Source organism: Monodelphis domestica, chromosome 7 (genome assembly GCF_027887165.1).
Source record: "Monodelphis domestica isolate mMonDom1 chromosome 7, mMonDom1.pri, whole genome shotgun sequence".
In the NCBI taxonomy this organism is placed as follows: domain Eukaryota; kingdom Metazoa; phylum Chordata; class Mammalia; order Didelphimorphia; family Didelphidae; genus Monodelphis; species Monodelphis domestica.
The window spans coordinates 171,363,621-171,376,320 of record NC_077233.1 but is presented as its reverse complement, the minus strand read 5'-3'; the positions used below and the strand labels follow the sequence as shown (position 1 = coordinate 171,376,320).

The window sequence follows — 12,700 nt, the reverse complement described above, 5'->3', positions numbered from 1 at the left end:
GAAAATAACTGTTGGAAGGGATGTGACAAAATTGGGACACTAATATATTGTTGGTGGAGTTGTGAACTGATCCAAGTCTTCTGAAGAGCAATTTAGAAATGTGCCTAAGGTGCTATAACACTTAGCCTTTGATCCAGTAATGCCACTACTAGGTCTGTATCCCAAAGAGATCCAAAAAAGGGAAAAGAAACTATTTTTCAAAAAAAAAATAGTTATGGCAGTTCTTCTTGTGGTAGCAAAGAATTAGAAATTGGGAAGAAACAAATTGTGGCATATGATGGTGATGTAATACTCGTGTGTTATAAGAAATGATGAACAAAATTATTTCAGAAAGAGCTGGAAAGACCTACATGAACTGATGCAGAGCGATGTAAGCAGCACCAGGAGAACGCTGTCCATGGTAACAGCAATATTGTATGATGATCAACGTGAATTACTTTGCTCCTCTCTGCAATGCAATGCTCCAAGACAGTACTAAAGGATTTATGACAAAGAATGCTTCCACTTCCAGAAAAAAAAAAAACTACTAAAGTTGGGATTCAGATCAAAGAATATTATTTTTCACTTTAGTTTATTTGCATTTTTATTTTGGAGTTTGGGTTTCATATGGGTGTTTTCTTAGTATTGGTTCTAAGACAGAAGTTAAGGGTTTCAAAATAAGGAAGGAAGGAAGGAAGGAAGGAAGGAAGGAAGGAAGGAAGGAAGGAAGGAAGGAAGGAAGGAAGGAAGGAAAGAAGGGGGAAGGAAGGAAGAAAGAAAGAAAGAAAGAAAGAAAGGAAGAAAGAAAGAGAAAGAAAGAAAGAAAGAAAGAAAGAAAGAAAGAAAGAAAGAAAGAAAGAAAGAAAGAAAGAAAGAAAGAAAGAAAGAAAGAAAGAAAGAAAGAAAGAAAGAAAGAAAGAAAGAAAGAAAGAAAGAAAGAAAGAAAGAAAGAAAGAAAGAAAGAAAGAAAGAAAGAAAGAAAGAAAGAAAGAAAGAAAGAAAGAAAGAAAGAAAGAAAGAAAGAAAGAAAGAAAGAAAGAAAGAAAGAAAGAAAGAAAGAAAGAAAGAAAGAAAGAAAGAAAGAAAGAAAGAAAGAAAGAAAGAAAGAAAGAAAGAAAGAAAGAAAGAAAGAAAGGAAGGAAGGAAGTACCCAAGGATTCCCGATCCAGAGATTAGACATTGAGGACAAGGTCTGAGAGGAGCAGAACTATCCACAACCCTGGACCCTCTTCCCTCTACATTATGTGATGCCTCCCCTAGGAGAGGTGAAATGCTGAACCCCAAGGATGGCAAGAGAGGAACTCTGGTCTTGAACCCTTGGATCACTGATTTCCAAATATGAGTCACTAGCAAGAGTCATACCTTATCCAGGCAACATCTCAAGGACAAGATAAAAACGTCAACATCAGTCATAGAGTTCAGGACGAGGGGCTTTAAGCCTTGTGAAAGAACTGGCTGTGAGGAATGTCATACCTTAGTCTGAGAGCTCATTAATGCTGGAGCACTTGAACAAGGAAACAGACCCAAGATAATGGCCAGGAGACCCTGAGCCTATAAAAGGCGGCCCCGGGCTAGGCTCATTTCTCAGGCCCCTTTCTCTCAGCCTTAAATGGTAATGCCTAAAATTTGATCCTGGTCTCAGAACCATACCTAAGATCTGCCACAAGGTGGAAGCATGTTGAAGCAATCTGAGAACAAGGATGAACCATCATTCCCAGGGATTGACATTAACTCAGAAACATAAAATCAGAGATTTGGAGCTGAATGGGAACTTAGAAGCCATGGACTCCAAACCCTTGTTTTACAGACAAGGAAACTCCGGTACAAAGAGGGTAAGTGATTTGCCCAGATTCACCCAGCTAGTATCTGAGGTAGAATTTGAACCCAAGTCTTCTTGACTCCAAGTGCAATGCCTGTCTATCCACTACCATACTGCTACAAAATTATTACCCAGAAAATAACATTATCTTTCATATAAACTCTTAAAGAAAGTCAGTGTAGTGTGACTGTAGAGAGCTGGCCTCAGAACCAGGATGACCTTAGTTCAAGTTCTGCCCTTTACTAATATTTGGTTGGGCAAGTCACTAAATGTTTCAGTGCTGTGGACAGTTCTCTGAGGTTTTAAGTTTTAGAGAAGGTTCCAACCTTCATTAGCAGAAGACATTGCTATATGTGGGAGTTCTCTATACCAATGAAATCAGTTATGGGTCCAATCCCTATTCTAGACATCTAACCATCATTCTAGCTGATTCCCAGCCATCATCTCCATCTCCCTTAATGAGTAAGAAGGAAGGAAGGAAGGAAGGAAGGAAGGAAGGAAGGAAGGAAGGAAGGAAGGAAGGAAGGAAGGAAGGAAGGAAGGAAGGAAGGAAGGAAGGAAGGAAGGAAGGAAGGAAGGAAGGAAGGATATAAGCATTTATTAAGCATGTACAACATGCCAGCACTGTATTAAGCACTTTAAAAATACTTCATTTGGTCCTTACAACAATCCTGGGAGATAGGTGCTCTTATTTCCGTTTTGCAAATGAGGAGACTGAGGCAGACTCAGTTAAGTGACTTGCCCAGAGTCACACAGCTAGTAAATGTTGAGACTGGATTTTTGATCTGTCCCTGGGACACTGTGCTTTGAACCTTCCCTTAATGTTGCCAAGCACTATGCCTTCCTACCACTTTCTAGTCATCTAGAGACCAGCAAATATCCCCCAATTTCCTTTTCAGCTCCTTCTTATATCTTTCCCCATTAGAATGTAAACTCCTTCTTATATCTTTCCCCATTAGAATGTAAACCATCTAATTTTTTTTAAATTCTTACCTTCTATAATAGTATCAGTTCAGGGTTAAATGACTTGCCCAAGGTCACACAGCTAGGAAGTATCTGGGGTCAAATCTGAGCTGAGGACTTCCAAACTCCAGACCTGGTGCTATATCCACTGTGCTACCTATGCCCCTCTTGTATTTATATTTCTAGCACTAAGTATAGTCCCTGGAATATAGTAAGGTGGTAATAAGTGCTTTATTTGCCTCTACACATTTTTAAAACTTGCTTATTAAATATCACAATCAGCATTAATAAAAGGCATTCAATGTAACATTCAGGGGGGAAAAGGAAAAAAATCAGTATTATCAAATATGTTCTGCTCTTAGTAATTGCCTTTCTTTTCCTTTAATCTTTTAACCCCTCAACCTGCCCCCCAAAAAATAATCAAAAAAGATTTTTTAGTTATCTCTCATCCTTTCTCTGGAATTAGCATCTAGGGGCAGAGACTGCATCATTTTTTTCCTTCCTTTTCTTTCTTTCTTTCCTTCCTTTTTCTCTGTCACTCTATCTCTATCTCCTATTTCTCTCTGTCTCTCCCTGCTCATTTGTCTGTCTCTGTCTATCTCTGTCTCTCTGTCTCTGCTTATGGGCCTTTGTCTCTGTCTGTCTTTCTCCTTTTGTCCCTTTTGAACCCCTAGTACATAACCCAGTAACTTAGACACTTTTTTTAAAACCCTTATCTTCTATCTCAGTATCAATTCTAAGACAGAAAAGTGTCAATAGCTAGGCAATGAAGGTTAAGTGACTTGCCCAGGGCCACACAGCTAGGAAGTGTCTGAGGTCACATTTGAACCCAGGTCCTCCAAGCCTGGTGCTCTATCCACCATACCACCTAGCTGCCCCCACCTTTATAAAGGCTTATTGCAATAACTTGAACTAACTTGAATTAGGCTGGATTGGACCACATAGGGCTGGATCCTCAAGGAGGTTATTCTTGACTTCAGGCTACAGATAAAGAGATGATTTTCAATGATTCCTGAACCATTACTGAAGAACTCCATTTTATTTAGGAAGAAAAAGATTCATTGTCTGGTAGATCTAGAAATACCGCTAGGTGGCGCAGTGGATTAAAGCACCAAGAATGGAGTCAGGAAACTTTCTGAGTTTCAATTTGGCTTCTGACAAGTATTAGCTGTGTGACCCTGTGCAAGTCACTTAACCCTGTTTACCTCCATTTCCTCATTTGTAAAATGAGTTAGAGAAGAAAATGGCAAACCACTCTGGTATCTTTGCCAAGAAAATTCCAAATGAGACCACAAAGTGTCAGGCACAACTAAACAACACATCTAAAAAAGCAGCTTCAAATTCCTCCATTTTTTGTTTGTTTGTTTGTTTAAAGGTTTATGAGAAGAGAGCTTGGATTCTGCCTCTGGTCTTCTGACTTAGACCTGTGGTCTGTGAGAAAAGCTAACTTTCTATGTCACTGTCTTGTGCAAGGTCTCAACACGCAAAGGCCCAGTTAAATACTTGCAGAAAAACCTGGGCCTGAGATGTGGAATTAGTAAGAAGAAATAATAACAAAACAAACAAAACAAGGATTTTAACTTGATTTCATAGGATTGTAGATTTAGAGCTAAAAAGGGGTCACACTAATGCATTGCTGGTGGAGTTGTGAATTGATCCAACCATTCTGGAGGGCAATTTGGAACTATGCCCAAAGGGCGATAAAAGACTGTCTGCCCTTTGATCCAGTCATAGCACTGCTGGGCTTGTACCCCAAAGAGAAAATAAGGAAAAAGACTTGTACAAGAATATTCATAGCTGCACTCTTTGTGGTGGCCAAAAACTGGAAAATGAGGGGATGCCCTCCAATTGGGGAATGGCTGGACAAACTGTGGTACATGTTGGTGATAGAACACTATTGTGCTTAAAGCAATAATAAACTGGAGGGATTCCATGTGAACTGGAATGACCTCCAGGAAGTGATGCAGAGTGAAACAAGCAGAACCAGGAGAACATCATACACAGTAACGGAAATCAAATGTAACTGACTTTGCTACTTTAAGCAATGACAAGATCCAGGACAACACTGAGGGACTTATGAAAAGAATGCATTCCACAGCTGGAGAAAACTGTGGAAATAGAAATCCAGAAGTTTGTTTATATGAGTATCTGGTTTGGGTTTTGGTTTTGTAAGATTAGTCTCTCACAAAAAATGAATAATATGGAAATAGGACTTGAGTGATAATATATGAATAACCCAATGAAATAGTTTGTCAGCTCTGGGAGGAGGGAGAGAAGGGAGGGAGACAAGAAGAATCATATAACCATGGAAATTTTTAAAAAATAAATAATAAAATAAGAATAAAGTAAATAAAATAAAAAGGGGTCACAGATGCCATCTAGTACAAGCCCCTTATTTTACAAATGAAGAAAATGAGGCATTAGAGAATTAAGTGATTCGTCTAAGGTCATAGAAATAGTAAGTCACAGCGAAAATATTTAGACTCTCATTTTAGATGCATGACCCTGGGTAAGACATTTAATCACTTTCTGCCTCAGTTTCCTCATCTATAAAAGAGGTGTAATAATAGCACCTAGGGCAGCTAGATAGAGCTCAGAACTGGAGTCAGGAAGATTCATCTCCCTGAGTTCAAATCTGGCACCAGACACTAATTGTGTGATCCTGGGCAAGTCACTTAGCCCTTTTGTCCTCAGTTTCCTCATCTGTGAAATGAGCTAGAGAAAGAACCAGCAATCTACTCCAGTGTTTTTGCTAAGTAAACTCCAAACGAGAAGACTCTTCCTCAGTTGGACTTGGTCCTCAGAAAGAATTGAACTCAATGAATAACAAGAGTACCAACCTGTTGTTGTAAGAACTCAATGAGATATTTTGTAAACTACTTTGCAAACATCAAGATGCTAGGCAAATGACTGTTATCATCACCACCATTGTTTAATTCCATCTCTAGTGGTTGCTCCATGGTACCACACTGCCTGTCTGAGGGAATTTATTGCCTCCTTGGCTCCCCCAGACCAGATTTTTTTTCCAGGAACCTAGAAAGACTTCTTTCCAACAGACAGACTGCTAGTTATAGGACCTGAACCCCAAGACTTGAAACTGAGCAAGGGGAAATGATTTGCATAGGCCCAACTCTAGGGTTTTGAGGGAAAAAAGAAAGAGAGAATTCTGCCCAATTTGGAGAAGGCAAGAATCATCATAGACTTTGGAGGTCATTTCTTACACGCACACACACTTATGTTACATAAATGATAAAAAAAAAAGTCCAGGTAAGAGATCTGCCCCACAAAATGCAATGTTTGTGTGTGGTATGTACCCCAAAATCTCAAAATGACTCTGTGAACCACCCAAAATCCTTCAGAGTATATTCCTAAATTTGTCAGATGCACAAGGCTGTTCAGTCACTCTTCATGACCCCATTTGGGGTTTTCTTGGCAAAGATACTAGCGTAGATCCTTCTCCAGATTATTCTACAGATGAGGAAACTGAGGCAGGTAAGATCACAGAGCTAATGTATGCAACTGGATTTGAACTCAGGTCTTCCTGGCTCTGGGCCACACCACCTGGCTACTCCTTCTCTAAGGCATGTCTTCATAGACTACAGCCTATCCTAAGAATTAGAGGCCTTGAAGTCTGTCACAAATTCTCACAATATTTCCTACTAACACAGATCCTATAATCATTGCAACGGCCTAGAGCTCCGGAGGGCATATTTTCGGGAACAATGATCAGGATGCCAGTTCCGAGGATGCTTTTTCTTGGGATGCTGCTAAGAGCTTGCCCTTTGCTTTTATCGAGCGCTTTAAGGTTTGAAAAGCACTTTATCCGTGTTTCTCATTTTATCCTCCTGAGCACCCCTTGAGGGAAGCGCCGTTCTTCTTCTTCCAGAAGGTAAATCATCCACCCACTCTCCATCCTGGAGCCACCCTACCTCCTCACCCACTTCTCTGCCTTCAGGAAACTCCTGTTCTATCAGGGAGAGCCGCACCTCTGTCCCCTCAGATCTCCCCCTTGGGGACAGCTAGACTCCTCAGGACAAAGGACAGAGCTTGACGGACCGGCCAATGGCACAAGAGAGCATAATGGCCCGGGGTGGCTCCTGAGGGCTCTGCACACAGACAAAGCCAATTCCTTGAGTTCCCAAGTTTCCGAGCTTCTCCAAATGGTGAGGGGACCCGGGAAGCGGTTCCCTAGAAAGGAAAGATCTCATCTCTTCCCCCTCATCCCGGGCTTCTCCACCTCCTCCAGGCGGGCACCAGAAATCCTGATTGCATCTCCTAGAGCTGCTCCTCACCGGTCAAGTTCCAACCTGTCTGGGAACCCCGACTCCACCCCTTCTCCCTCCCTTCCTCGGTCCGGACTCTCCCGGCATTGACGCAGGATCAGCCCCCTTCCCAGAGTTCCCACGCAGCAGGTGAGTTTCCCGAGCCATGGAGCAGCAGAGGATCGACTCCCAGGCGCGGCCTCTGGGCTCTGTGAAGTACCAGAAGCTGCTTCTTCTGGAGTGTGGGTCGGAGGAGGAAGAGGAGGAGACGGAGGCAGTGCTATTTCCAGACTTGGGCCACCCGAGGGCTCCACCAGAGTGAGTTGAAGGGAGCCCGAGGCCCGGGGCAGAGGTCAGTGAGTCCGGTGGAGGATATTGATCCCACCCCGTCACCGAGAGGGGAAAAGAAAGCCAGTGGGAGTCACTGGGAAGGAGGTCCCTGGAGAGGCCATGAAGGCAACAGAAATGGCGTTAGTCCAAGGATGGGGCCTCGGTGGGTCCGGAGTTCCCTTTTCTCAGAGCCTGCCCTGAGTGGAGCTGCCCAGCTCGGAGCCTACTTTGGAAACACTTAAAGAATAATAATCACGTTTCTCATTTCCATGGCTTTAAAGTTTATAGTACTTTCTTGACAATGACTCTGCAAGTAGGCGGTGCAAAGAGTACTATTAACTCCATTTTACAAGCGGGGAAACTGAGGCAACACCTAAAACTTCAAGTTTTATTCCATGGCTTAGTCCAAAGGTCTGAGAGTCTAGTCAGACCAGCACCCCTGGCCTGCCACCCTCAGGAGTCTTGGTCCAGGGGTTGTAGACCTGCTGCTCCGCTTAGGGCTCTTCTCCCTCTAAAGCCACCCACTTGGCAAGATTCTCCCCCTGCAGGACCTGCCTAACAAGCTTAGCTTCCTGGGCAGGTTCTCCACCCGCCCATTCTCTGTATCCACAGAAATTCCTCCCAAAGCAGGCAAAGCAGGCATGAGGCCTGGGCCCGGATACTCTCAGGCCTCCTGCTGCTTGGACTAAGCTCCTACTTGGCGGCCAGACAGCTGCAGGCCAGGAGGGTCTCAGACCGGGGCCAGGAAACAGCAACCCCTGAGATCCAGAGCCTGGGTCAGGACACATCCGGACACCACCACGGTCCTGGCGTCTATCCTCATGGAGTAGTTATCAGTGGGTCAGGTCAGTGGGACGGGAGAGGAAGGAGCCAGAGGGGAGATGGGAAGAGGAGCAGGGCCGGGGTGGGCACCGGAGCCAGAGGGGAGATGGGAAGAGGAGCAGGGCCGGGGTGGGCACCGGAGCCAGAGGGGAGATGGGAAGAGGAGCAGGGCCGGGGTGGGCACCGGAGCCAGAGGGGAGATGGGAAGAGGAGCAGGGCCGGGGTGGGCACCGGAGCCAGAGGGGAGATGGGAAGAGGAGCAGGGCCGGGGTGGGCACCGGAGCCAGAGGGGAGATGGGAAGAGGAGCAGGGCCGGGGTGGGCACCGGAGCCAGAGGGGAGATGGGAAGAGGAGCAGGGCCGGGGTGGGCACCGGAGCCAGAGGGGAGATGGGAAGAGGAGCAGGGCCGGGGTGGGCACCGGAGCCAGAGGGGAGATGGGAAGAGGAGCAGGGCCGGGGTGGGCACCGGAGCCAGAGGGGAGATGGGAAGAGGAGCAGGGCCGGGGTGGGCACCGGAGCCAGAGGGGAGATGGGAAGAGGAGCAGGGCCGGGGTGGGCACCGGAGCCAGAGGGGAGATGGGAAGAGGAGCAGGGCCGGGGTGGGCACCGGAGCCAGAGGGGAGATGGGAAGAGGAGCAGGGCCGGGGTGGGCACCGGAGCCAGAGGGGAGATGGGAAGAGGAGCAGGGCCGGGGTGGGCACCGGAGCCAGAGGGGAGATGGGAAGAGGAGCAGGGCCGGGGTGGGCACCGGAGCCAGAGGGGAGATGGGAAGAGGAGCAGGGCCGGGGTGGGCACCGGAGCCAGAGGGGAGATGGGAAGAGGAGCAGGGCCGGGGTGGGCACCGGAGCCAGAGGGGAGATGGGAAGAGGAGCAGGGCCGGGGTGGGCACCGGAGGAAATACTCTCTGCTCCCCCCGTTAACCTGTCTTCTCACCCCGTCACAGACACATGCTCCATCCTAGGGAGAAACCTGCTGCTGGATGGAGGGAACGTGGTGGATGCAGGGGTGGCAACTGCCCTCTGCCTGGCATTAGTGCATCCCCATGAAACAGGATTAGGTTCGTATGACTGCCAAGTCTCCCAGAATGGTCCCAATAACACCCCAAGTCCCCCTTCATCCCCCACTAGATAAAAGACACCCTAATTCTTCAGGATGGTGGCAGCGTGCCACGTCCCTGTTCTCTAGAAGTATGGAAGCCAAAGCTGTCGAGAGATGCTCGGGAGGGGAGCCGTTTCAGAAGGAAGCAGGGGAGAGAATACTGGACTTGGAGTCAAGGACACCTGGGTTTAAATCCCACCTGGGACACTGAGTAACATCCCTTGATGTCTCTGGCTCTCAGCGCCCTCAAATGAGGGTCTGAGCCTCTTCCAGCTCTAAAGCCCAGGATGCTGGCTGACCTCAGAAGCTCCTTCTAATCCTGTGGCTCCGGGACCCCCACCCTTTCCCATAGACAATGAATGTTAGCCCCTCGGTGTCCTCCCACACATTAGGCCAGCCCAAGCCCCCAATGCTTCCGTTCTGAGTTCCCTCGGACGCCAAGCCTCCGCGTGCCGCGATTGCAATCCCAGACTCGCCAGCTTTGGAAAGGAATGCCAGCCTTGGTGGCCGGCCTGCCTCTGAGGGAAATGGGGCCTGCCCACCGTAGGCAAGCCTTACATGATAATAAGCACGTTTCCCATGTCCATGTGGCTTTAAAGTTTACGGCGCTTTCTAGACACCGACTGCGAGTAGGCGGTGCAAAGATTATTATTAGTCCATTTTACAAGTGGGGAAGGAGTGAGTGCCAGGGCCAGGCCCACGCCCAGGGCTCCTGTCTGGATCCGCGGGGCCTGTGGGGCCGCTTCGATGCCCCGGACCACGTCTGGCCCAGCAGGGTGGTCAGTTTGGCTCTCTGACCTCCCCCTCGAGACTAGGTTCCTGCCGCTTCCCTGAGCCCCGTCCGTTGGACCCTCCAGTCGGGCTGTACTAGTCAGTGTGCCCCTCCTTTCCTCGGCCTCCAGGCCCTCTTCCACACAATCCTGAGGTCTCCCGGCCCACCTTCCAGCCCCCACGACAGCCACGCATCTTCTCCCTTTCTCCCCAGGTGCCGTGTTCTGGGCCCTGTTTCATAACAGTTCATCTCATCAAACCATGGCCCTGACCCCAGCTCCAGCCCAGGCTCTGGCCCCTGGCCTGGGGATGCCCGGGGCTCTGCCTGCCCTCCGCCATCTACACCGAAGACTGGGCCACCTGCCCTGGCCCCGACTGTTGGCTGCCACCATTGCCCTGGCCCGAGATGGCTTCTCCGTAGACAAAGCCCTGGCAGGGGCCCTGGCAGAACGGAATGCAGCAGGCCGGGCCACAGGTCTCTGCCCACTACTGTGCCACCCCAATGGGACTGTGCTGGGCCAGGGTGCCCAGGTTACCAACCTGGGCCTGGCTGCTGTACTCCAGAGAGCTGCGCAGGCTCCTGAGACGGATGATCAGCTTCTGGGTGCTCTCCTTCCCCCTCTGGCACAAGACCTAAGTCTAGAAGAGCTCCCAGGGGGCACCATGCCCACACTGGAGCCAGCCCTACAGCTTGCATTGCCCCAAGGCCTGCTGTTTACCACCCCAGGCCCCACGGCTGGTGAACTGCTGTTAAATGTAGTGAAAAACCCCCTTCGGGCAGGGGGGCTGATCTCTGACCCCTGCCCGGAGTTCCTGGCAGCCACCCAACATGCATATGCCAAGGTCACTCCTGCAGCCCCCGTAGGGAGCATCTTGGCAGCCATGGACCACGAAGGCTCTGTGCTCCTCCTGGCCTCCTCCCTCAATAGCACCTTCGGCTCTGGACGGCTGTCACCATCCACAGGGGTCTTCCTGAGTGACTTTGTGGGAGGTTCCCATGCTGCCACTTGGGCCTGCCCTGCGCTGCTGTGCTGTGGTCCTGAAGGGGACGTGCTGGCGCTGGCAGCTCCTGGAGGGTCCTTGGCACCTCTGGCTGTGGCTGAGACCTTGCTTGGCCACTTGGCTCTTCAGCAGCCCTTGCCCGAAGCCGTCACTCAGCCCCGGCTCCGGCTCCAGCTTGGGTCTGATGGGGCTCCTCAGAGCTGCAGGAGGACCCCTCCCAACCCAGGATCTCCCAACCCCGAGCCCCTGCTTCTAGTGACCACCCATGCTGAACACGTCAGGGCCGCAGGAGTCCCAGCTGGGTACTACCCTTCACAGGGGCACTAGCCTGGAGGCAGGTGTGCCCTCCTCCATGGACCCTCTGAGAAGCGGAGGTAACTCCAGATCTCAGGACGGCCTGGGAGAGCTAGAAGCCAGAAGCCCCATTCGGAGAGCTGGCCAGAGCTGGGTAGGGCCAGGGCCAAGTTCCAACCTCCAGGGCATGCCGGGGAACTTGTTGCTTCTCTTCCATGTCATGGTGGCTAGGTGGAATCCCTAGGGATGGATCTGGGGAGCACCAGTGGCATGGGATGGTCTGTCTGGGATCCATGAAGGAACAGATGCCTGGAAGAAGTCTCAGGGATGCCCTGTTATGGGAGGCAGCTAGATGGCACAGAAGAAAGAGAGCCTTGCCTGGAGGCAGGAAGATTTGAGTTCAGATATAACCTTGGACAAATAAGGATAACAGCACCTACCTCACAGGATTGTCGGGAGAATTAAATGAGTTATTTGTAAAGTGCTTAACACAGGGTCTGGCACCTGCTGTTGTTGTGTCTTTTCAGTCATGTCTGACTCTTCGTGACCCCACTTGGGGTTTTCTTGGCAAAGATCCTGGAGTGGTTTGTCACTTCCTACCCAAGCTTATTTAGCATATAAGAAACTGAGGGAAGGAAGGAAGGAAGGAAGGAAGGAAGGAAGGAAGGAAGGAAGGAAGGAAGGAAGGAAGGAAGGAAGGAAGGAAGGAAGAGGGAGGGAAGGAGGGAAGGAAGGAAGAAGGAAGGAAGGAAGGAAGGAAGGAAGGAAGGAAGGAAGGAAGGAAGGAAGGAAGGAAGGAAGGAAGGAAGGAAGGAAGGAAGGAAGGAAGGAAGGAAGGAAGGAAGGAAGGAAGCAGGGAAGGAAGGGAAGGAAGCAGGGAAGGAAGGAGGAAGGAAGATGGTTCTGCTTCTACTTTGCTGCATGACTTCAGGCAAGTCACCTCCTATACCTGGGAATCAACAACCTTGCCTGTCAAATGAGAGGTTTAAAATAGATGATTTCTAAGGTAACTTTCAACTCTGACATTTATTGATTCTAAGAAAAGTTCCTTTGCTAGGGACAAGAGTTGAGAAGGAAGATCATTGTTGAGTGGAATCTCAGATACCTGCTACCATATTGGTCTAAATACAGGATGCACTTTTATACCTCCTATCTAACATATAAATCCCTAGTTTGGCTTATGATATTCTTTGCAATATACTTACCTACATTTTTTTCCTTTAAAATCCTTTGTGATTTGCCCGGGGTCACACAGCTAGGAAGTGTCTGAGGCCAGATTTGAACCCAGGACACACCTGTCACTAAGTCTGGCTCACTATCCCCTGAGCCACCTAGATGGCCCCTTTTTTTTCCTTTCAAA

General features: G+C 48.7%; 1 protein-coding gene across 1 annotated transcript; it reads left to right on the top strand.

The window, feature by feature from the left end:
• The first annotated feature begins 6,688 nt into the window (after window positions 1-6,688).
• Window positions 6,689-11,829, top strand: GGT6 (gamma-glutamyltransferase 6). The gene is made up of 4 exons (XM_007498779.3): window positions 6,689-7,341; window positions 7,966-8,198; window positions 9,119-9,232; window positions 10,259-11,829. The coding sequence occupies exons 1-4, from the start codon at window positions 7,190-7,192 to the stop codon at window positions 11,371-11,373; spliced, it is 1,614 nt and encodes a 537-aa protein (XP_007498841.2). The 5' UTR covers window positions 6,689-7,189; the 3' UTR covers window positions 11,374-11,829.
• The last annotated feature ends 871 nt before the right edge of the window (window positions 11,830-12,700 follow it).